At 43.9% G+C, this 24,171-nt stretch overlaps 1 protein-coding gene across 8 annotated transcripts; it reads right to left on the reverse strand.

The window, feature by feature from the left end:
* Nucleotides 1–4,904: 4,904 nt before the first annotated feature.
* On the reverse strand, nt 4,905–22,681 carry LOC119006965 (catenin delta-1-like). Of its 8 annotated transcripts, none has more exons than XM_037076140.1 (22): nt 22,482–22,681; nt 17,054–17,176; nt 15,106–15,269; nt 12,652–12,720; nt 12,424–12,543; nt 12,053–12,312; nt 11,644–11,925; nt 11,307–11,547; nt 10,978–11,200; nt 10,676–10,868; nt 10,461–10,578; nt 10,195–10,348; nt 9,941–9,958; nt 9,560–9,628; nt 9,343–9,470; nt 9,081–9,231; nt 8,671–8,863; nt 8,268–8,476; nt 8,026–8,067; nt 7,868–7,935; nt 7,563–7,667; nt 4,905–6,625 (listed from the first exon to the last, which is right to left on the reverse strand). In XM_037076140.1, the coding sequence occupies exons 3-21, from the start codon at nt 15,262–15,264 to the stop codon at nt 7,608–7,610; spliced, it is 2,757 nt and encodes a 918-aa protein (XP_036932035.1). In that variant the 5' UTR covers nt 15,265–15,269; nt 17,054–17,176; nt 22,482–22,681; the 3' UTR covers nt 4,905–6,625; nt 7,563–7,607. The 8 variants fall into 8 exon arrangements, with proteins under 8 accessions (XP_036932035.1, XP_036932033.1, XP_036932034.1 ...); XM_037076138.1 differs by having other exon boundaries at nt 22,310–22,681; XM_037076139.1 differs by lacking the exon at nt 22,482–22,681 and adding an exon at nt 21,513–21,973.
* Nucleotides 22,682–24,171: the final 1,490 nt, after the last annotated feature.

The following is a 24,171-nucleotide window of genomic DNA, read 5'->3' on the forward strand; positions in this document are numbered from 1 at the left end:
TTCTTTATTAGTGTAAAATAACATCAGAATTACAGTCATCTTTATTGGCAAAGTATGTGTACACAAACTGTGAATTTGACTCTGGTTAATTTTGCTAACATCAGACAGGATTCCTTCTGTCCACTTCAATTTCTTGAGTCACCAGCTGCGACTCTGTGCATTCATGGACAGTGTTGGATCCATGTGAAGGGAAAACAACAGAAAACAGGATTTTCTTTCAGTACATTGTCTAACAGACTTTTTAAACCTCATATTAGCTTCATGAAAACATTGATTGTCACAGATCTGATAACAAACAAACTGTATGATATCATTTGTGCTTTATGCATTTGACAAATGACCATTTTAGATGCTTCTGTGGAAGCAATTTACAAAAAAAAAGAGGTTGTTGTAGAGATGAGCAACATTTACACTGCAGTATATAAAAATTGTCCTCCTTTTCAAATTAATACCCAAAACAAACAGGGGCTGCACATCACCAGAAAAATAGCTACCTGCTAGTTAGCTCAGTTAGCTGTGCAGCTAGCATTCTAACTTTAGTAGATATATCAGCGAAACAATACGAAGACATCATCACATGAAAGCTGCTTTCTTTACCTTCTGTTGATAGTTTCAGTTCATTTTTGAATGTTTTCATATAACATTTGTACACATTGCCCCTTTGATAAAGTCCAGCACTGTTGAATTTAAAAGGTTGATGTATCACCACTCTGACTCACTGTTGGATTTTAGTTCACTATCCCTGATATGAGAATCGTCTGGTCCAGCTGCACATTCCTGGAAGATGTGCAAAGACCAGCCAGTACTACATGCTGCTTTTCAATCTGTAACATAATTAGTCCTGAGTTTTGTAAAAAAAAAAAAAAAAAAAATAGAAAAAGGACAGAGACGGGACATACACGATGCACAATACTGGATGTTAGCCGATACTTTCACTCCTTCTGGCTGAATGCAAAACACGTATTATTTCAGACCTAATTGCAGAGAGCATAAAGTGTTTCCTGTAGTGAAAAAAACATATTATTACACAAACTGTGGCAGATACAGAGATATAATGCTTTCAAAATGAACACTTACAAAGGTTTGCCTCATGTGGACATCGTTAAAGCACCATTTTATCAGCTTGTCACACCAGGTTAATTTTCATCAGCTGACATTGAAGATGTGCTGATATTATCCTGCATCATGAATATGCAAAAACACAACTTAACTTACTCACAGATACAGTCAAAATTTGTGTCGTGAGTCCGTGTTCCTCATATCCACAGAGAAAAGAAAAGTTTTCCCCCTTTTTGTAAACAACCAGCTCATATCGTCTCATTGTCTGCGTGCAGTTCAACAAGGACTTGCTCGAAGGACGAGGAGGGGACTGGACTGAACACCTCAGCTGGCGTTGGAGAGTCCTGCCGGGGCGGAGTGGGCCGCGGCCAGCGCTCGTTGAACTTGACAAAGAAGAGAGGGTCTTTAAAGGGCCCTCCGTAGATGATGGCCTGCATCAGGTAGACGAGTGCCACGACCATAAAGCTGATGAGGAAGAAGGGGATGAAGGGCCTCAGGTGGTGCCAGGCCACCAAGAGCCCGTAGCCAAGGCCGCCGAACCTGGTCTGCTTCCCCGTGTGCGAGGTGTGGCGGGAGGAGTCCGGCACTGGAGTGCGACCGGGGGACTCGTCATCTGAGTTTGAATTGGACTGACCAGGGACATCAAGAGAATCCATGAGGTACGAAGCTGAGCCGTTCCTTTTGGACTTCTTCAGCTGTCTGTACTCACTTTCCTCCACAGATCAGTCACAGATCATTAGGACGGAGGGCCACACATAATCTCCCAGTGGTGTGTTTCCACGTCATGCATGGGAAGACAAGCAGCGGTGCCCCTAATGTAGCCTGGCTGTGATGAATCTGGTGTTAATTCCTCCCATCGATCATTCCTCTCCGAACGTGTGCGATATTCCTTTGGTCTTTTCCTCCCAGCGGTTTTTAGACCACTCGTGTGCTTAAGTTTAATGTTCCTGCCTCTATTTGAGCTCGAGAGAGCGTTAGATGGGAAATGAAGAACAGCGGGGGAGCCCTAAATAGATATGACACCAAATGACACAGGGAGGGAGGGAGAATCTGCTGCGTTCGGTGGTCTCAAGTTTAAGGAAGGGTGTGTGTGTGTCTGTGTGTGTGTGTGTGTCTGTGTGAAGTTACAAACATTACACACACCCGGTGACTAACGCAGTTATGCACGCACACTTGTCACTCAGATATACACGCATGCAGGAGCTAGAGGACGAGCTACTTTATGTTTCACTGCAGTTTATTATCGGTGGCGAGTGCAGCTGTAAGATATTTAAGAACCTACATAAAGTTTACCCTTTGCATGTCACCAGGGCTGTAGCTAAAGTTTTACATGTACTGAGGTCACGATTTCCCCCCAGTGAACCCTCAAACCATTGTATAAACATTTAGATTTTCCATCCATCCATCCATTTAGCAGACTGAGATGGTATTCCAGATGTTTCTCTCCATAGCAACGCTTTCCAGCTCCTTTTGACGGATCCCAAGTCGTTCTCAGGCTGGACATAAGACAAAGCAAAAAAGCAAATGGTCCTGGTACCCTTTACCCCTGTAGCATTCTCCAAGTCCACAAAACACATGAAGACGGGCAAACTCCCATGAGTTAGGAAGGCTAAAGAAGTACAGAGTCTGCATTATTCCAGCTAAATCCATGGGATAAACTTTCCCATGGAGGCTGAGCAGTGTGATACCCTGATAACTGGAGAACACCATCCAGAATTTGTATTTTTCAGACTTTATTCCTTCAGTCACTTATGATATATGTTCTTTAAATGCGCAGCGTGTAATCTCCGGCACTAAGGGGCTGTGAAAACAAAAGAGGTAGTTTGATGGTGTTGTGAAGTAGCATGGGATGATGGGAGTTGCTGTTCAACCACCGTGACTCAGGCAGATGAAGAAATGCATTAAAGTTTTATGTTATTTCTGGTAAAGACATCCTTCCTCTTTCTCTGACGTATCATCTGGCGTTTACTGGGAAGTCATAGCGACCAAATGAAATGCACACTTACCTTGAATGAAATAATGATTCCTTTGGGTTTGATAACGTAAATGCACAACTGAATAAAACAGAACAAAGGTCATTTTTAAACATTTTCAGTGCAGAAATGTTACATTATTATATCTTTAATTACCATCATGGAGGTCTGAATGCTGTTTCAAAGCGATCTCCACTGGACATGGGGGCATATGAAAATTGTCACATTCACAATATTATCAAAATAATCTTCAATTAATATCTCTCCTAAAAAATCCTAAAAAATCACTTTAACTATACATTTTATTAGGAAACACATAATGTTATTGCATCACAGGTCAGACACAAGACATTTTTTCTTTTAGTGAAAAACAAACTAAGAATCTAAACTAAATTATTATGACTCATGATTTAATATAAATATATGGTTGTAACATCACCTCCATGTCGTTCTGTGGTTTGGAATCCGTAACATTTACACACAAGTGATTTACTTTGTTTGCCCTCAGCCATGGTGACAGGCTCAGGCAATGCAAAATGAACAAAAGGAAACCAATATACTGTAGCTCTGGGTAGCTAGCCAGCTTTTTCCAAGTTATTCATGTGAGGAAATTCATAATAATCTTGACTCAAGATTACTCCATAAATAAAGGCAGGCCACAGTTTCTTGTACATATTTGAGTGTGATTTCTTGAAAACAAGACTGTGAGCAAGAAGTGAAATCGTCAAGGGGAAAACACAGAGAAAAAAAAGGAAGAGAAAAAATCTCATTGCTAAGAGAAAGTAAAACCTTTTTTCTGGTGTTTTTCTCATGAATTTATCTGATTTGAAAGTGACAAGAAATGGAAAAAGAGGAGGGAGGACTTGCAGCGACGGGCCAAAGGTCTGACTTAAACTCAGGGCCGCTGCGGTCAAGATGCACCCTCTGTACTCTACTACCTGAGCTACCAGGAGCCCTGGCAAAAGCCAAATCTTTCACAATTCTTCGATATATATCATACTGCAATTGTCTAGTCTACCTGTATGTATAACACCTGCCGTGTGAAAGTTTATCATTTTAGAATACAAGCTGTGACCCCCTGGAGACGGACACGACCTTGAGTCTACATTATGATGCTGCATCTTACACAGTCATTTCAGTTTAACTTAACTTTAAAAATAAATAACTTTTAACCTTCATCAACATTTGCATTTTAGGTAACATTCAGAACACACTCATTGAAGCCGCATGACTTTGTCGGGGTCACACAGGCTGACACACATTCACATCATAACCTGACTAATAGCAAAACTTTCGCTCTGACATGCACTTAAAGCCCCTCGTGATCCAGCAGCTGCTTCTCGATCTGTGTGTGGGATGCATTTCAGATGTGCTGCATACTGGAAATGCCGAGACACTTTCACGTCCTTGTACAACCCTCCTGTGTTCCTTCGACATGTCTTAAGGCTGAAAAAGAAAAAAAAAAAAAAACGGATTCGCAACTAATCCCCGTCAACATGCGTAACCGGAGACGACAGCAGAGCGGAGAATGTCACCACTTAAAAGTCTTTATCTGTGCTGCCATGTGTGGCATGTTCGAAGGTTAGTCGCCTTTCTGCAGGCACGAGCAGGCGTTAACAAAAGGTCTTGTAACAAGCAACTTCACAGATAACAAGCTCTGATAATTAGAGCATCTGAAAAAACAAGCTGAATGGGGCTCACAGTGCATAAATGGCATAGTGTCAGGTTTGTGCTTTAGCCATTTGCCTTAACAAGAGCGTGGGGATGAAATTACTCAGACGTACAGGCTGCCTCTCTTTAATTAGACGTGTTTATCTACATGATACGGCAGTCATTCCTCACCTCACCACACAGCCACATCAATCACACAAATCTTGTCTAAGAAAAGATCTTTATTTATAAAAAACAACAGTATTACCAGTTACATACTTTTACTGAAAAAAGCAACTTCTCAGAGCCAAGGCAGGTATGAATGGTACATCATAATTTTACATGGATAGGCAACATTACAAATATACTGAGTGGAGAGTAACAAAAAAAAAACAAAAACAAAGATGATTGGTCTCTTTTGCCTTAAGAACAAACTCGGCGGTAAAACTGGAACTAAAAAGTCGAACAAATTGCATAATGCTCTCACCCACCACTCCCCATACATACAAACCCCCGAAATAAAATACAAACAAACCAGACGCAAAGAGAGAAAATAAAAAAAATTAAAAAAAGGTAAAAACAAAACATGGATCATGGACGAAAAATGTGCTTTTTGTCCAGCTCCCAAATTAAATTACAAGTCAGTTTCTCTCCCCAATCTGTCTGTTAGAACTTGAGCCTCCTCTGAGTGTAGACGCCTCGCATCGTAAAGTGTTTCTTTTGCAAAAGTCATGTAGTAGAGAAATATTACAAAGATCCTTGTGAAGTGTTAGTTACTTTCTAAATAAAGAATAAGATGCGAGGAAATGCATCCGAAGCAGGATGTCAGCAAGCTTTAGTGGCTTAGTAGTGTTTGTTCCCAGCTTTGCATTGGAGTACCAACTGTGGTCGGCTAAATGGGCAGACAGAAAAAGTCTCAAAAAGTAATTTTCTTTTTCGCTGGAGGAAGAAAAAAAAAAAAAAAAAGCAAACCTGGAAAGTAAGGTATCAAAAACAAAGAGAGGCAGTTGGTACATAAACAAAAACAACAATGTTTAGTCACAGGAGTAGGAGCACGAGATTAAAAACTGACAACATGAACGGATGAAATAATAAAACATGGTCTTATGGGTCTGGTCCGTGCACACACACACACACAAAAACACACTCACTCCAAGGTCCATATTCATTTTCTACACTCACTCTCACGGCCACAGGTTCTTACTGTATGACAAATATACACACACCTGCCCTTTCTGCTCTACACCTGTGCTCGTTCCCAACCGAGAGAAAATAACTCTAGACAGGAAAATAACTCCTATATAAACAACATTCTCAATCTACAGGGGGCGGCCGTCAGCTTGTCCCAACCTCCCAACATTCCCACTGAAGGGACAATTTAAATTAATGAGCCAAAACTAAAGCAGTCATCCCCGTTTTTTCTTTTTATATACAGTATATACCCTACATATAAGTCTACGTACAAATTCATCATCAGGATGCGGGCGTTGGCAGCAAACGTGTCATGACGGTGACAAATTTTTTTTTACCAAAATGTTAACAGCAAGAAAAGAAATAAAAAGAAGCAGGATGACAACACCAGAATTAAATGATTGTCAACAAAGGTGATTGCCTTTACAGAAGAATCATAATTTAAAAAAACTGAATATATATATTTTTTGTTGCTACACTTGAATGAATTTGTAAAAAGTAGATGTTTAAGTATCTGTACGCGTGTTGCATGAAACGTTTCGCCTGCAACACAGCCACTTTCTTTGGATGCCAACCCTCATCTTCTGATCCCATCTGTGTGGTGATAGAGAGAAAGAGAGGAGAGGAAGGGGAAGAGAGGGGAGGGCGGGGGGGACGAGGGGGAGAGAGTCTGTGCATCTGGATTTTCTCTCCTCAGTAGCAGTGGTAGGGCAGGGACGGCCCAGTCTGGGTGATGCACACTATCAGTTTTTCTGGAGGACAGAGCACAAAAAAACATCAATTAAAACCCAAGTCACAGCACAAAAAGCTCATAAAATAAAATGTTGTGAATTTATTATTATTATTTTTTTAAACATGGAGGCAACACAAGGACTCATTATGTGGTATAGGTATGGCTGACTGCACAGTTGTGCTGTCACAATAACCAGATGTTTGTCACTACTTTTACAGACTGTTTTAAGGTTGACTGCAAAACTTCCTGCTTCTTATCTTATGATACTGTTCCAATTTTAGATAAGGGTAATTACTTGTGAATACAAACATTGGTGTTCATTGCTTTCCCTTGATCTCAATTACCAGCTCTTTAAAGTTTATATTCCTCATCCTCATTGATCCTCGAACGGATATGAAGCTACTCATTAACAGGCGGTAAGCTGCAGGTTTCAAAAGTGTTCAGTGTGTTAAATATGTTGTTGTTATACACTGCAGAGCCACAAGAGTGCACTGAAACACAGATCCTACACCTTAGACAACAAGTACAAGGTAACAAAGGGGTTAAGAGTTGCAGATGAAGACTTGGATCCTGGATGATTTCTCACAACATGTCAAAAGTATCACTTATTTTTTTAGGTTGTTTTTAGCAGCATGTGCATTGTTCTGGTATTGTGACAACACCACTGCAGTTATTATTCTGAGGATTTAACCCTGAACTATCAGCCTTTGGTTCTTCTCTACAATTCTCCTCTCCGTTGCCGACCACAACGCACAGGGAGGCACCTCGCAGCATACTATACCAGCTTGTACACGTCACATCAAGGCATCGTGTAGTTAGATATCAGTACAGCAGAACTCAACCAGTGTTTCAGTACACCATCAGAGACAAAGACCAGGTTTCACTGAGGGACTGAAGTTATAAGAGACAAAGGAGCTCATAGAGTCCATGCAGGACGAGAGGTCGGTTGGACATACCATGCTGTTACATGCAGAGGGAGGGTAGAGGGGAGGGGGGGAGGGCTAACCATCGTAGGAGTCCAACAGGGGCAAGGACCCCTTTCTGCCCCCATACACCCCTCGCTGAGAGACAACCAGAGAAAGAGAGAGAGGGAGTGAGTGTGAGAACAGAAAAATGCCAGTTATTGTGAAAGTTTTAAAGGCTGCCAAAGGAAAGAAGGTTAAAGTCAGGAAAATACCCATAGTGGTGCAGGAGATTATGGGTTAGTGTAGTTAAGTGAGCAATCCAACATGTGAGGATACACAAGGACAATTTTAAGTACCGCTAAAGTGTCTGTGGTTTCATCCAGAGTGTGTCTCCTCTCCCTCTGGTCCAGTGTAGAGTAGGCTTCTGAGGAAAAGAAGACAAGAATGAGGAAAAAAAAAAAATACTACAGCCCATCCTGAAAAAACGAAAGGCAATGATGATAAATTGACTCACCAGGGCCGAGGTCATTTAGTGGAATCATGTCCCTCTTTTCCCCTAAAATGAAGGAAAACAGTCACAATTTAAACAAAATCAACACATAAGCTTAATTTATACACCCAGTAAATGCATAACCAAATATTTCTGATAGAGAACAAAGAGAGCTGCATTTAGTATCTTAATTAGTACTAAAATATCTTTGGCAATATGACACAGTTAAAATATGTCCAGCCAGATGTTACTTCTTGCACACTGACCTCTGTCTAGCAGTGGCGTGGTGCTGTCTTCATAGGTGCCGTTGGCTCTGGTGCTCGGGCCGTTGGTGGTGCTGCCGTTGGGGTTCAGGTTGACCATGAAGTCCGTCTTCTTCCAGCCGTCTTTCTCAAGAGGCCGGCGCAGCTCTTTGTGGGCCCAGACGAGCTGCAGCACCTGGCCGGCACCTCGCACCTCGCGATCTGAGCGTTTACTGTAGGATACACGAGACATTTCACATATTTACGACGGTGTTTGGATACATAATACATTCAGGGTTCTGTTTTATTTGTCCAAGTATCATAAAAATATGTGAAAAAACGGTTGGCTGCAAGTTGTCTTCTTAGCCAGAAACTGAAAACACTTTCCACTTGTGTATTCTTAGCTCGCTTTCAAGAACAAACGTACCCGTCTTTGTTGATAAGCACCAGCCTCTCAATGCCCTGCGAGGCTCGGAGAGTCTTTGCTGCCTCCAGACTGTTGCCTAGCACCTCGGCGAGCGTGCTCAGTACAGAAACCACCGTCTCCTCTGACAGCGTGCGTCCAGACTGACTCTGGCCTCCAGGCAGGTTGGCCACAAGGTGAGGCACTGCATGCAAACCTGCAGGAGAAACACAGTGAGGTCAGAAAACCTCTATATCTATATCATCTATATATGGAAACATCTAAAGTACACACACACTTGCAAGATTGCATTCAATATTGGATTTGGAATACATTTCTAAAATAAACAGCAAGAGAGACATTTGATTTGATCATTTTTGAATAATAATGTGTTTTGCAGCTCTTTTGAAAACATGATCTAACATGATCCTTACCGAGCAGTTCGCAGTTGCGGTTGTCGATGGCGAGGTTCCTCAAAGCTCCGGACATTGCCCGAACCACGCGGTCGTTGCCATGAGCCAGCAGCTCTGCCATCATTGGGAGACCCTTCTCCAGGCGCACGGTGGCCCGGATATAGCGCCCATACTGAGGAACAAATAAAGAGGGAGTGATAAAGAGTACATTGACAGCGAACACACAATGTTTCCCCTTTTTTGCCAACAGCACAGTCTCAGTTTGTTAAGAAATGGTACTAACCGTCCATCGGCCGGCACAAAGGTTCTGGATGGCACCGGCAGCGGCCTCCAGCACCGAGGGGTTCTTGCTCTCTCTGAGCAGCGAGGTGTAAACACGAACCACCTCTGGTTGGTACAACAGCTCGTAACCTGAAGTCGACACACAGAGTGAAGCATTAACTTCAGAAACTTGAAATGATTGCTCAATTATAAATCAGTTACACGGAAGATGTGCATACCTTTGGCAGGTGTTGTCCTCTTTGGAATGTCAACCTGATCTCCACTTCCATCATCTCCATCCTTCTTTCCTGCAGGAATCAAACAGAAAAGAACATTAAAAAGTGATCTGAAGGAATAACACAGATGAGGTGAAGTTGGGTTGAGATGAGCTGTTGGTTATCCTCAGTCCTCTAACTGAGGAATGTGAAATGGGACCATGCAACCAGCAGAACAAGCACTGTGAACATGCAATGCCATTGGTGTGACACCAGGTGATCATGCTCATAAACTGGATGTGAATTCAACACGCTTATTTCTCAAGTTAAGTCCTTATTCTGTGTTAGTAAAATGAGCAATGACAGAGCGGTCATGGTTTCAAACGCCAGGAAGAGAAATCTTACCTTTGGAAAACCACTCATCTAAACACAGCAGAGAGAAAGGAGGGAGTGAAGGAGGACGGGAAGAAAGATGGGGGGAAGGTAAGAGGAAGAAGAGAGGAGAGGAAAAGGAGAGGAAACAGTGGTCGAGTGTGAAAAACAGCGACAGGTGCTTCCGCCACCAACAAGCTCAAACCCACCAGCAGCTACCAATCACTCAACAGCAAATCTCTTCGACACAGTGCTACTCTCAGCTGTGACGTCTGTCTGACACTCACCTTTGCCCTTTCGAGAGCCAAAGCAGCCGCCTTTATTAGTGGGGGCTGGCCCCTGGTTGATGGGCGCGCTCTCTGCGTAGCGCTCGCTGCCGGGGGCTTCACGGTGAACCTGATAGGACAGATTCCTCAGGAGGCAGACGCAGTTCTCCACCAACTGCAGGAAGATAAAAGATGTTCAGACGGCAAGAACGATGGTTCTTTTTTTCATGAGATTTTTTAATGGAACCAATTATTAGCACATGTCACTGACTGAAGCGAACAGGTACCTTATTATCAACATCTTTGCGGTTGATCTGTGATTGGACAATGTACATGAGTGAATCAACCATTCCTGTGCACTCCCTCAGCTTTCGCCGGGCCTCGCTGCGTTCTGAACTCACATTCCTGTCGGACAGAGAGGAAAGTTAAACACATAATTGCATGTTTTCTTCTCAAAATAAGTCTCTCCTCCTGCTGTCCGTCCATTCATCTCCTTGAGTACCTAAGGCAGCCAGCAGTGTTGGTCAAGGCGGTCTCCCACTCCAGATGGCGTGGTTTGCAGCTCTCCTCTCCGCCGTTGCTCCCTCGCTCCCAGCCAGAGTGAGGGACGATCACCTCGTCGGCGAGGGCATGCAGGGCGTGGTCCACGATCTCCATCTTTACTGAGTCGTGGGATGAGAGGTTCCACAAGGTGCCTGCAGTGATAAAATAAATACTGTTACTATCCCTGATAAAAGAAGAGAAATGTTGGCCCCTAAAATGATAGAATATATTATCTATACAAGCATCATATGATGACGATACCTGTGATAGTGTCAGTAAGGTCCTGGTCGCGGGTTTTTCTCAGCAACCTGACCAGAGCGGGCACGCCATCGCAGTTCTTGATGGCGATCTTGTTGTCTTGGTCTCGCCCGTATGAAATGTTCTTTAGTGCGCCACAGGCCGAGTGGTGCACATCCTTGCTCGGGTGGTCCAGCAGTGAGACCAAGGACGGGATTCCCTTCAGACGACGCACCTCTGACTTAACCTGGATACAAACACACAAAAACTATCAAGCTCACATCAAGGCCAGAATTGAAAAAGATACATTTTAAATTCTGTTATAGTGCTTATGACTTTGACCAGTGTTTCACCTTATCGTTTTTGAATGTGAGATGCTGGAGGAAGGCGGCAGCGTTGGTCTTGACAGGGTCCAGACGGTAGTTCAACATGGCGATGACCTCAGGCAGCTCCGGCTGTCTCCATGAGCCGGGCGGACCCTTCCTCAGTGTGCTGTCCAGCGAAGCCATGCTCCCCCTCTCCATCGTCATGGGAACACCCCAGGCATAAGGATCAACACCTCCCATGTCACCGTCCAAAGTATCTTCACAGCTCCTGCACATGACAGTGAGAGAACATTGTTTCACATGAGGTCTGATTTTTTAAAAGAAAAAACTGGCATGATATGATGGGGCAGACTTTGTTTTTCACCTGAGTCTTCGTCTGTCCATACCGCCGGGGCCGGGCCCTAGGCGTGGCATGGTGCCATAGCCTCCAGGGTGCATGGGTGGAGGCCCCATGCCGTACTCATCGTATCCCACACTGCGCTGGTCATCCTCCAGTGCATAGTGGCCTTGGCCATACCGCATCTCCAACGCTGAGCCCAGGGCCCTCATTCCCCGGCTCACTTGTGGCTGTGCTGCGTACGGGTCAAGCTGCTGACGACTCGGGGCCCGGTAACCAGAGTCCAGGGTCCTGTAGCCATCAACTGGCCTGGGGTAAAGATTCAACAGAGTGAGATCCCATCCTGAGTGATATCCCTTTTAGACTAGAGATGATTTTCTGATTTAAGTTAACCTTTCAACAAGAATAAGAGTGTTGTGTGGTTTCACTCCTGTACCTGTAGCGGTCATCCATGTGTGCGCCCCTGCTCAGGCTTGTGTAAGCATCTGGTGGTGGGCCTCCCCTGTAGTCATCGTAAGCCCCTACAGGCCCGTAGTGGTAGTTTCTGGGCACTGTGGCCGTGGGGTAGTCTACTACAGGCTGTCTGTAAGGACGGTCCAGTGTGGCGCTGTAGTGGCCCATACCGGGCACTGACAAACCCCCGTCAATGGACATCGAGTCAGAGGGCATGACTGTGCGCGAGATTGGTTTCTTCATCTAAAGAAGAGGAAGACGGAAGAGATGAATGTATGTATGTGCTGTCCGTAAGCCTTTGAGGGATTTTTTTAAAGTCTGATGACATCATCTTATGTGTGTCATATCATTTACCCCATTGTCTGACCGCCGTGTGGTCCCCTCCTCGGAAAAAACAGAGTGCACTTCCTGGGAGTCGTCTTCTGGTGAGTAGCTCTCATCGAGAGCGCCGTGTGCAGGATCCACCATTCTGTACTGTAGCAAACATAGACATAGCAAACATTTACATCTTAAAATCACTGGCACTTAACTGCACCAATACAAGAAGAATAGATACACATCCATGTTTAACTTTACACACACCTGTGTGCCGTTTATGTATGCGTCAGTCAGTTTCAGTCGTTCTATGTCTGCATCCCCTAAACGCCCGTTCTAGGGTAAAAGAGATACAAGTGTTAAATAGATATTAAAAGTAAAACATTTAAATATACAATTCTGCTGAAACAACACATGATAGTGAAGGCAGGATTCTTGTAGCCTCTGCTGTCGACTTCCTTACAACGACTCAGATGATATTACTGCTGCTGAAGCACATTCAGTGCTGACCAAACCGTCCCTGCATGTTTATGGTTTGTGAATCACTGCCAGACATGAGGGAGGACATTTTGGAGAGCAGCCACTCACCCTCACACCCTACTTCCTCCTCCTTTACTGTGTTACATAATCAAAGACTGTCACACTGTACGCCTTGGACACACTCTACCTAACCCTAAGCAACACTCTCTTTCATGCATTATAACTGTTATCAGCAACAGCCTGGAGCTGAATCACGGTGTAATTGGGCTACTTGGGAGATCTTTATCAGCAACCGCTCAACCACAAAAAGTCACTATCAGTTTCAGTCTTTCTGTAATGCTAATGCAATACAAAACCATTAACGTTATCAAAACACTTACACCTACTTCATTCCCAGAAGTGTGTCATACTGCACTTTATTTTATGTCCACAAGGAGGCAGGGCTATTATGAACAAAGCAATGGGAAGTGCAGACTGTGCTTTGAGAGAAGGAAGGGTAGAGTTCCTCTACAGCTGGTCCTTCCTAAAATACCACCTCATTTACCAACAACTCTGTCATGGTTTTAAAGAAATGTGCAGACTGCAAGGCTAGCAAAGCCTGAGTCTCTTCGCCGTTAATCGTTTTAGAAATAAAACATAGTTGGTAAAAGGCCAAAAACACAGATTCCTGCCTTCTTATCCTTTATCCTCCACTGGCTACGCACGTAATCAAATAAATACGTCACTTCCAAGGATTCAAAGAGACAAAACACAAGATCTAGATGTCAGCAAATCCTTAAAGTAAGGAAAATATTTATGAAAACGTTTTTTCAAACATGCTACAAATGTCAACCCGAGTTTGCAACTTTTAGCGTCACCGGAGAGCAGAGAAGTGATAACGGTGCCCTTTCTTCTCCGTGCCGACAGGGAATGAGGCCGAACGTTACCACTATCTAATAATCAGGTATTTTGAGAGAGACAACCGGGACAAGAAGGCTAAAGCTAAGACCTTGCCCAACCAGATAACTTGGCTGTAAACAACAATGCTGAGTTGAAAAGTCTTTTAAACTCTCAGTTAAGCTCATCTTTACCTTCAAAAATAGACGAACATATCATATCACAGAAGATATTATAGACCAAGTCACTTAAATTCAGATCTATAATTTGCTATACAGCAGTCCAGCTCACATATTTACAACACTGCCTACAATACAACAGAAATATATTAAGGTGACAGCTACCTTGATATTAAGGCATCAGAGCTTAAAGTATATGTTGATGATTCAATTAGTCTACTTATGGAAATTAAATGTTAACTACTTTGATAACTGATTATAATTTGTTGTTTGTTTGTTTTTTTAGCAAAAGGTGCCAAAAAATAACAGAATGAGACAGAAAGCCATTTAAAAAACATGGAAAATCTGAGACTTTTCCAATTTTCAGACAGTTTTACACTTTATAAAGATCAGAAATTCATTGAGAAAATGAATTAAATCAATAGCTAAGATGAGATAGTTGCAGCTCTATAAAATAAATGTCTGATGGTAGACAGTGCATGTTGCCCAGTCCTAACACATAAAAGGTAGCAGAAACATAACACAATAAAGTGATTTTATAATAATATTCCAAGGAGCTTGCAATAGTGTGGATGTATAAAAGATAATTGCATGCAAAAGAATACTTAGTACACAGCAGAAATAATGTACTGAAGTGCTTGATAAAGGATTTAAATGACAATAAGAAACACAAATCCTTCATGATGATGAAGAAGCCACAGCGGATGCAGGACTATGCGACACATGCGTGACAAATGACCACATTTCATAACACGACATGCTTGAACACGGAGGAAAATAACTGAGATTCCATGGCAGGGGCCGACGAAAGGTGTACATGTGCGTGTCAGAGTGCATCCGGTGAGTGACGGGGGAAAACATGCAGGCAGTGTGATGATGACCATCTCAGGCATGTTAAAAGAAACGCAACTATGTGCAGGCAGGAACTGATACTGTTGCAGAGGGCTGAGAGACAGATGGGCTTGGGAGATACAGAACAAGACGAGGAAAGATTCACAAACACAAACTTGTCGGGCGCTGGTGGAGAAGAGGCGGAGGCAGAGAAGGGATGAATGATCGACGGGCAGCTGGATGTCAGAGGGAGGGGGTCTTTGAGGATTGGATGGAGGAGATGATGATCCACGGATTAGGCGATAAGTGGAAGACGGGGGTGGTAAACGCCTATGGGGATGATGGGGAGTGTTACCTGTGTGTGAGGGAGGGGGCGACCCAGGGCCGAGGGGCTCGTGGCGGGGAGGCCCACTCTCCTCCTCTCCTCCTCCAGCGCCCGGGTCAGCTGTTCAAACTGCACCTCCTGCTCCCTGACCGACTCCAGCAGAGCCGCTGCGCTCTCACACTGCTCCATACACACTACACGGCCCCAAGGGGAAAGAGGGGGGGGGGAGGGGTGGCGTTACATATATCCATACAGCCTCCAACACACTACAGCACAAGGAGAGGGTCTCTGACAAAAACACTGAACACACCTCGCAGTATAGAAAGATCTGCTGGGCTGATACAAAGCAGACGGCATTATTTCACCCTATCTGATTTATCGGCTGACTGTTAGGTGACTCAAGTTGAGATGCCTTCTTGGAAATCTGTCTGCGCTGGAATGATTGCGCAACAGAAAATCTCTCTTACCTTTAGCATCAATAATGAAGATACAGCAGTAGTCACCACTGTGAAGACATGTTTGTTGTTGAAACCCACACACACAAAAAAACTCCTCCCATTTACGCTGGATTCTGGCATACAACGTCAGTTCCCATGGAATATTGTGACACTATATAATGAGTCAGTCATTCAAGCTTCCCTTGCTCAGAGACTTTAAAAGGAAGCAAACATGCTGCAATCTCATAAAGCCTTAAGCCACACATGTACATGTCAGAACTCATAAAACCTATAACTCAAGATGTTTAATGCTGAATACATATGAAAAGTAAATTAATTCAGGGAGGTGCTAGTGTGAAAATAAAATAAAGATGAATAATAAGTGACCGAATTGGTGCCATTGGAAGCATTATTCACATGACACAACACAAAACTGCAGAAGGACGGCAGTGCTGATGGAGGAAGGACTTACTGATCATAAATATTGCAAAATATTGATTGTGATAATGTGGAGAGAGTTGGTGCAATATTACATTTATCAATATCAGCACCTCTTGCGTGCGGCTCAACAAACTTGGTACCGCTCAACCTATGCTTTGAGAAGTGCTTTGGGCTTTTGATCCTCTCAGACCAAGAGAGATTTCTGGATAAATCCTCTCAACAGCAGTTGATTTCATGCTTTCATCAACAGTTTTTGTTAAGAAGCTCCAGATTCAAATGAGCTTGAGAACTGAAAATGAGACCACCGATTTTAAATCCAACAGGCCCTGGTTACGCAAGAACTGTACTCATTTCTTTACCCTTTTATCTGTGCCTCAGCAGCAAACTTTATTCCCCTGAAGTATGCGTCTGAATATTATTCAAATTTCAAAAAATATCAAACAAAGAGGATGAGATCACAAGAAGGGAAGCACACACACACACACATACTTTTTGGAGGGAGCTTCAAACCAAGACACACCACATTCAATCCAAGTCTTTAAGGTCGGGATGCAAGATAGGGATTTTTTTCAGCTCGTACCGTTTACTGATAATTACCCGTTTTAAAAAGACAAAAAAAGATTCCTAAACTGCATTTTATGCACACCTGAAGATTAAGACGTGGTGAGCAAACATGACTGATTTAATGATCTATAGCTCTACAAAGATTTGTTGTGTTAAACTTTGCAGTCTTTTCCCTCATCTTAAAATCCCTGCAGCACGTGTTGCAAACTACAATTGGGTAGTCTCCGCCTAAAACTGTTAAAAACAAACCAAACAAACTAAAAAATCTTTCTAGGTGACGCTGCCTGACTCTCACTAGGTGTGGCAGCTGCCATCATGAGAACAACAACAGCCTAATGCTTCTTATCTTAAAATGTGTGTATACTATCAATGAAAACAATCTGGCTTCATATGATTGGCTCCACTTCTTGACTTCACAACATCAGGGCGATATTTATCATGCATCACTACTTTGTTGCTTACACACTAAGCAGGCGACATACAACTGCACAGACACACTCTCAGGGCTTATTTCAAAGAAAATGAGAAATACACACCTTCACCTGTGGGCGTGGTTTGGTAGTAGAGGTGAGAGATCACGCCAAGGTCAGAGGTTGAGCTCTAGTTGCTCATGGGTAGAAGGTCACCGAACCACCAAGCCCAGAAACAGGAGGAATGGACTGCAGAGAGAAGGTAGAGAATAGTAAAGGAGACAGAAGGAGAGATGTTTTAGTGAAGAATGAAGGCACCTCAGTTTGAAAAACAGCAACATAGTGAGAATACCGAACAAGTGTGTCAACGGGGTTGAGTTTGCTCTGGGAGCAGAGAGAGGCATACAGTAGCTCCAGCCTTTAGACACACCCTGTATTTACTCAACATTTGGACTGCGCACGGCAGCTTGCTGCGGGAAGTTGACCAACCTGCAGCTCTTTCTGGGCCAGAGAACATCGACTGTCAGCACAAAGAGAACGAGGGTTTTAAAGATAGTAACATCCTTCAAGAACCTTATGTTCCCCGATCAAGTCATCCTTTGTTTAACCTCACGTTTTCTTCCAGCCTTTCCTCTCTAATCAGTCTTCATCTACCTCGGGCCCAACTCTGTCAGCCTGCTACTCTTGTTCTCTCAACTTAACTGCCTTTCATCCCTCCCCCTACGTTTCTTTGTTTTCTTGGCTGCGCTCTGAAAGAAAGACATTGTTATATCAGAGCCAAACAAGTGGAGACTCAGACCCTCTTATCTGCTGATACAGCCCAGCTCCCCATCAGCCCTGGCTTCAAAAAGGTGTATAAACCCAGGCACTGCCACACACACACACACACCTGCATGACCGGTTGGACAAGGTAGAGGAGGGGCTACCAAATTTCAGTTTCTCAATGTCTCTCTCTGTCTGTCTAGCCAACATGCACAGACACACTCTACTGAGAGCCTTACGATTGCCCTGATGTGGGGAACAAATACGATCCTGCGTCATTTTAGGCAGCAGGTGTTTGTGTGCTCCTCAGGTAGGAAACAAACGCACACTAAGTTCCAGTGCAGAGGTGATGGATGACTCACAGTTTCACCCATGTTAGGCTGTGCAAACAAACAAAAAAAGAAAAAGACAGAAAGACTGAATGACATCATTTGGACAGACAGACGGTTACGACAACTTGTTCGATGGTAAAATGAAACCTGCCGAGGCTGTGTCGGTTCCTGTCTGTCTGTCAAATGAATGACTAACACACTGACACACACGCGCACACACACGTTCATGATTTTGCTTATTTTTAAAAACTCCCAGCTCGGGGTGTGCCCAGTGTGGGAAACAGGGGAGGGAAAAGGGGGATGGCCTGATGAGAAAAACGAGGAGTGGCTGAGGCATATTTCACAAGACAAAAGGAATTTGTGAAAACCAAAACCGGGATTTGCATGCGGGATGAGGCCGACTGACAGGAATACATGATGTCACACACCCACACTAACACACACCATCCCTTGCTTAGTGGCTGTGGCGCCCCCGAGCCATGACCTCCCACCTGAGCGAATCACACACTGCTGTCCCGTACCACTCATGCCTATATATGGTCATAGCCAGGACATGGACTGATATTATCCTCTACAGACAGACGGAGACGGGCAGAGTAGGTAGGAGCTGCAAACAAATAAAACAAAGTGAAAGACGGGTAGTGAGTAGGAGGGGGGGTGGGGGGGGGGGGCAGAGATACGGAAAGGAGTGCTGAATCCAAGATAAAAGCTAATCTTGCATTCCTAGCATTGTCCTGTTGCACATTCAGCACAGCAGCCCACCCACTCATTCACTTGGAAACCTTAGCATGACACTGGCTAATGACCTATTAGAGATCTGTTTATTGTACTGCTGTAGTATCTTCAATTATCCAAACACACAGAGATATAAACTCCTTCACTAATCCTCTTCTCCTCTGGCATATCTCCATATTTGTATGTACGTAAACACTGCCACACTCGTCTCTCCATCTCTGATGTGGGGAATAATGATCATTAACATGCCACACGCTATCTTGTTTCACTAATGAACACAAATGTCATTCATACGAGATGAATTATAAACTGTGATTGATATTTTTTGGCAAGTGTGCTTGGCCTGGGAATGCGAGTTGTGTGTCAGTGTGTGTGTTAACCGCAGCCAGGGGGGGGAATTTGCAGCTGTCAGTCCAGGGAGGTTAGTGGAACAATAAGAAGTTTGTGCAACCGAGAACATGAACGCAAGTGTGAAAAGGACTGGAGAGCAAAGAGGACATTATCGGACATATTTGAGCGCAAGCGCATCTGTGTTTGTCTGGGTGGGGGGGTCAAGCTCATGTCACCGTTAACACACCCGTGACTTCTGTCCTCCACTCGTCTCCCTCTTTTCACAGCTGTTAGTTTTGGCCTTGAAAGTCAGCCATGAGTTTCGATGAACAATGAAAACAATCAGTGCAGTCCCAGCGTCACCCCCCCTCCCCTTTCCCCTCTTACACACTTCCTGAGAAACAGGATGTTATGGATTCGACATCAGAGATGGTTAAAAGGGACGTGGCGGCCACATAACCACAACGAAAACCATTAACCTCCACAAGACAAAAAACTCCATAAGATTGTAGGTTGTACACTTTAATAAACCACCTACTCCACGGTTGGAGGAAGCTATCGGTGGGTGTTTTTGCGGTGAAAATCCCCCACGGTCAATATGTTGATCATAAGACCACAAGCTACTTCCCATTTTTCTAATATTGTTCTCCATCTAATGTTTCTGTTCTGCTTTCATGAACTTCCGGAAACAATCTCTGTGGACCTTCACAGCTGAATCATCACATATGATTATTATTTATTTTATTTTTTTTAAATAATAAGTTACTGAATGTTGTTTTGTTCCCATGGGTCAAACCACTGAGTTCTTGTGTGCTTATTTTTTTTGCAGAGTGGAAACGACTGACTGAATATCTTTAGGTTTAGGGCTGTTTATCGCAACAAAACAACCACAAAATCATAGTGAGCTCTGAGAACTTGTGAGTAATAAATAACAATAATCAATATATATCCTAATTTCCACCCTCAAATCACAGAAATATGTCCAGGTAGACACTGAAACAGTAAACTTCATTGAGAAATTAAAAATGATAAAACTATCCTTGGCATCTTTTTCAGCAATCTAATCTTGAACTGACAGAACCTTTTTTTCATACATGCAGATCCAGAGTAATTCATCACACCGCAGAGTTTGTATGATGAACAACACCAGTACACATCATCAAAAGGTCACAAGAGTACACAGAGAGTGTTACGATTTATGTTCTGCTTATCCTAACTATGAAGGAAACACTCTGTCAAAATGTCAAATACAGTGCCTTGGGGTCAACAATTTACACACGCTACTCAAACATCTGATCGAGCCCTGACACACCACGAGTCACACATGTCCATCTGATTCTGCAGCAGTCAGTCAGCATGACTCACTTAACCCTGTCAAAAGACATCTGTGACCATACGCACATGTAACAACAACAATGCAGCCTTTTGTCCACTTAATGAAACCCTGCTCCGTGTAATATGCGCCTACACCTGCGACTGAAACAACACGTCCTCTGTCAAAAAGCACATCTGCTCACACATCTCGAGGTAACTCGCACTGCAGTTTGCTGATTAGTCAGTGTGATGCCACCGTTGCTGGTTTAAGCCGAGCGTGGCTTGTAATGGGATTGAAGTTTTAGCCCAGTAATCCACTTACCTCCTAACAAATACACATGCGAGGTTAACATGCACGCACATACATAGACACACACACAGGTTAGGCCTTGTGTGGATTAACCTGCACATCTCAAGAGAGCAGACACAATTGCAGGCGGCGTTGGGGAGGAGGGGGGCCATACATCAACAATCAAAACAATTACACGGAGACAAGTGGTGAAGGAAAGCCTGACTTATGGGTGTGCGCGCTCACACATGGTGTTATTAGTGGTGGCACCTGCAGCTCACAGTGATACCTGCACACAGGCCGTACCAACATTAAACCCAGAGAGTCAGGGAAGGATCTCATCTACAAGGCAATATGCGCCTGCATGAAACCAGTGTTTACAATGGCAAAGCTAGTTTGCTTGTCCACACTCAGGCTGACAGTTATCCCCACCCAGAATCACAACAAGTTCACACATGACCCACCCAACAGGTTCACCAGCAGGCAAACCTCAAAGATCCCAGCATGCGTGAGAGACTCACTGGGAAGACCATCGCCACCACCTTTTAAGGACACTCAAATACACGAAACCACTTCAACTTCAATACACTGATTTGTCAAACAAGTAGCAAGATTTCGCCCTTTATCTTAAAAACACACTCCTCTCTCCGGGGCTGCTTACGAATAAAACCAAACCGTCGAGGTGATGAAATCTAATTATCTGCTTAAATTGATAAAAGTGCTTCCGACAGAAAGACGCGTGTTAACGACACAACATCGACGTGAACTAGATCTAATCACGGTTATGTGTTACATGACAAGGGACACAGTTTAGCTACTTTACCGTTGTAAATCCGCCTGGCCGTCACGTTTAACCTCTCTCTCGCTCCTGGCAGACCTTTACCGTGAACCATCTGGAGCCGTTAGCCGTTAGCATAACCCCGCAGACTGTCATGAATTGATCGGCTAACGTAATACAGCAAAAATCTAGGGCAGGGGCGACTAGACTGCATTAGCTCAACACAGATAGGCAGTTAACAATAAGACGTGGGTACCAACATCACCCTCACGAACAAAGACTCGCGTATTTGTGCATTGGGTTTGCGGTGCCTGTGCTTACGCTGCTTCCCGGATAAATGACAATGTTGGAGATCAGATCAAGCCCTGCTGGCTCCGATGCTCGCTCAGCACCCCTGTGACCTGGTTTGGCTGTCTTGCTACGTTAGCATCACAATAACCCACATAGCCGCCTGAGAGCGGTGCCAACAAGCAGGGCTAGCGTTAGCATAGCAAACACAGATTAGCCCGCAAGAGCTGGAGTTAGCTAGCTAGCTAGCCAGCCAGACAGCCAGCTTGGGTTCAGCTAAGTGGCATTTTAAGCTCATTCAGGCTCTGTTTTAGCTGTTAGCATTAATGGCTCGTTTGAATCAGTCGGAACAATGGGTAACAGAGCCGCGGGTCACGGTGTGAACTTTTAACGTTAGCATCGTTAGCATTAGCAGAGGAGAGTCGTGTTGCTGATCTGTCGATGATGTGACCACTCCTTGCCAACGCTGCAGTGCACCCACTATCTATGAGGGGGGAAAAACCCGCGGCCGCTGCTATATGAAGCATCTGCTAACATTTAACAAATCGACTCACCTGCTCGTGGAAAAGCCTGCCCCGAGCCCTTCCAGACTATTCCGTTTTTTCGTGTGTTTTTGCCCCTCTTTTCCCCTCCTTCCCTGGGTTCTGGGTCAAGCTCGTTAAAGACGAAGCGACATCACCGAGTTTTTCTATCAAAGAGAGGGCGGGATCAACAAGCGGGCTTTACCGTAAATACGGCGCAAGCACACTTCCTCTTCTCATACAGGTGTTTGTCACAAGTTCTTTTTTCTTTAACGATAACACAGGCCCAGCTGTTCGGAAGCCAGTAGTCAGATTGGGGATCGAGCTCTTGTAATTCCTGCCAAGACGAAACACACACACGGATTGATACGAGGGGGCCTGTGGTAAAATATATATGTAAAAAAAAAGGGGGGAGCAGGGAGGTTTAAATCTCGTTGCAGTGGTTGAACAAATAGGCTACCTCCCACCGCCTCCTCTCTCCTCCCATTTATATCCGTCTGTCGCTCCCTCTCCCTCACACACACACACACTGATGTCATTTCATTGATTGCCCAAGAACAATAGCCTCAGAGGAAGCAGCATTTCTTGGGGAAGTACAACAACTAAATTCCACACCAACGCGACGAAACTATTGGCACATAAAGGCCACTGCCAGTGACCATCGTCACATCCTCCTCATGTGCATGATCACTAAATAAGCCTCATGATAATGTGCTTCTGTATTAATCACTTGATTTACTGTACACGAATCACGCCTGACCGCTCAACTATTTAGGGATCACTGCATGACCGACTACCCACATGTCAAACTGCATATTCTGCTCAATTCTACAGCTTTTACCGTAATGATTTTAATTATGTATCTGTCTATTTGTGTTTAACATGTTCCTGACTTTTGAGACCACTGAGTGGAAGAAATAGAAGCCTGAGAAACAACACTTAAGTGTGGGCAGGGTGGAAAGAGGAACAATGCAAGGAATTTCCCCCAGTTTCCTCATGTGTCCCCCCACAGTGCCACGGTAAGAGTAAACCTTAAGTCACAACAGTCACTGGGAGCAACAACAATGCTGCTCTCTAGAGGAGCAGAATGAGACTTGTCAAGACATTGGAAAAAAAAAAAAAAAACTATATTTATTCATAATTCTGCACTCAGATTACAAAAAAACACAGACAGAATCCACACTTGCCCAGTCTGAAATACACAAAAATGGGGAAAGAGAGCTACAAGAGAGATCACACCGGAGGTAGTTTGTTTTTTTTAAATATACACGCAGACCCACAAATGGGTTGAAGATGAGTCAGCGTCCCTCTGCTTATGTCAGGTATGCAGTTTATTAGACAGTAAACCAAACCAAGTCTGAAGTTTGGTCCTATTGTCTGCATTTTTTTCTCAAACATATGATGTGAGGAACGGCTAAATTGATCTTTGTGAGTTTTGACTCGTACCTACAATAGGGTTGGGTTTTATGGCAGTAGAAAGCCGGCGACCACATCATAAGTGGATGCTGTCCCTTTAACATTTGCATTAGGCAAATAGAATAGAAAAAACCTCTCTGTGACAATGTTGCATCAGTGAGACACTTTAAAAAGGGATCTGTGGGACTGCTGTGTCGTGCTGGACGCTGGTCGCCACTGATGTCAGCGGACTCCATTTCTAGACAAATGTTAGCTACTGTTGCTCCCTGTAAGCAGAGCGGACAGAGGAACCTGCATAAAGTCGTATCTTTTTAACTGTCGCAGAAAACCAAACCTGAGTCCTTCCTGGAGAAATTCAAAGTCCAGCAGCGTCGAACAATTTACACCAATTGCCCACAAGCATATATTCACGTCAAGTTAAAATATGCTCACATATGGTCAATATAAAGTGATTAATACATGTCATTTGCAACAAACTG

This window comes from Acanthopagrus latus, chromosome 18 (genome assembly GCF_904848185.1).
Source record: "Acanthopagrus latus isolate v.2019 chromosome 18, fAcaLat1.1, whole genome shotgun sequence".
NCBI lineage: Eukaryota > Metazoa > Chordata > Actinopteri > Spariformes > Sparidae > Acanthopagrus > Acanthopagrus latus.

Excerpts from the sequence above, each read along its gene's own strand:
- LOC119006965 (XM_037076140.1), bottom strand. The coding sequence starts at position 15,264 with ATGGAGCAGTGTGAGAGCGCAGCGGCTCTGCTGGAGTCGGTCAGGGAG. Across the intron at positions 12,721-15,105 it reads GCCCCCTCCCTCACACACAG|AACGGGCGTTTAGGGGATGC; the intron begins GTAACACTCCCC and ends CTTTTACCCTAG. Across the intron at positions 8,477-8,670 it reads GTGCTTATCAACAAAGACGG|TAAACGCTCAGATCGCGAGG; the intron begins GTACGTTTGTTC and ends TGTATCCTACAG.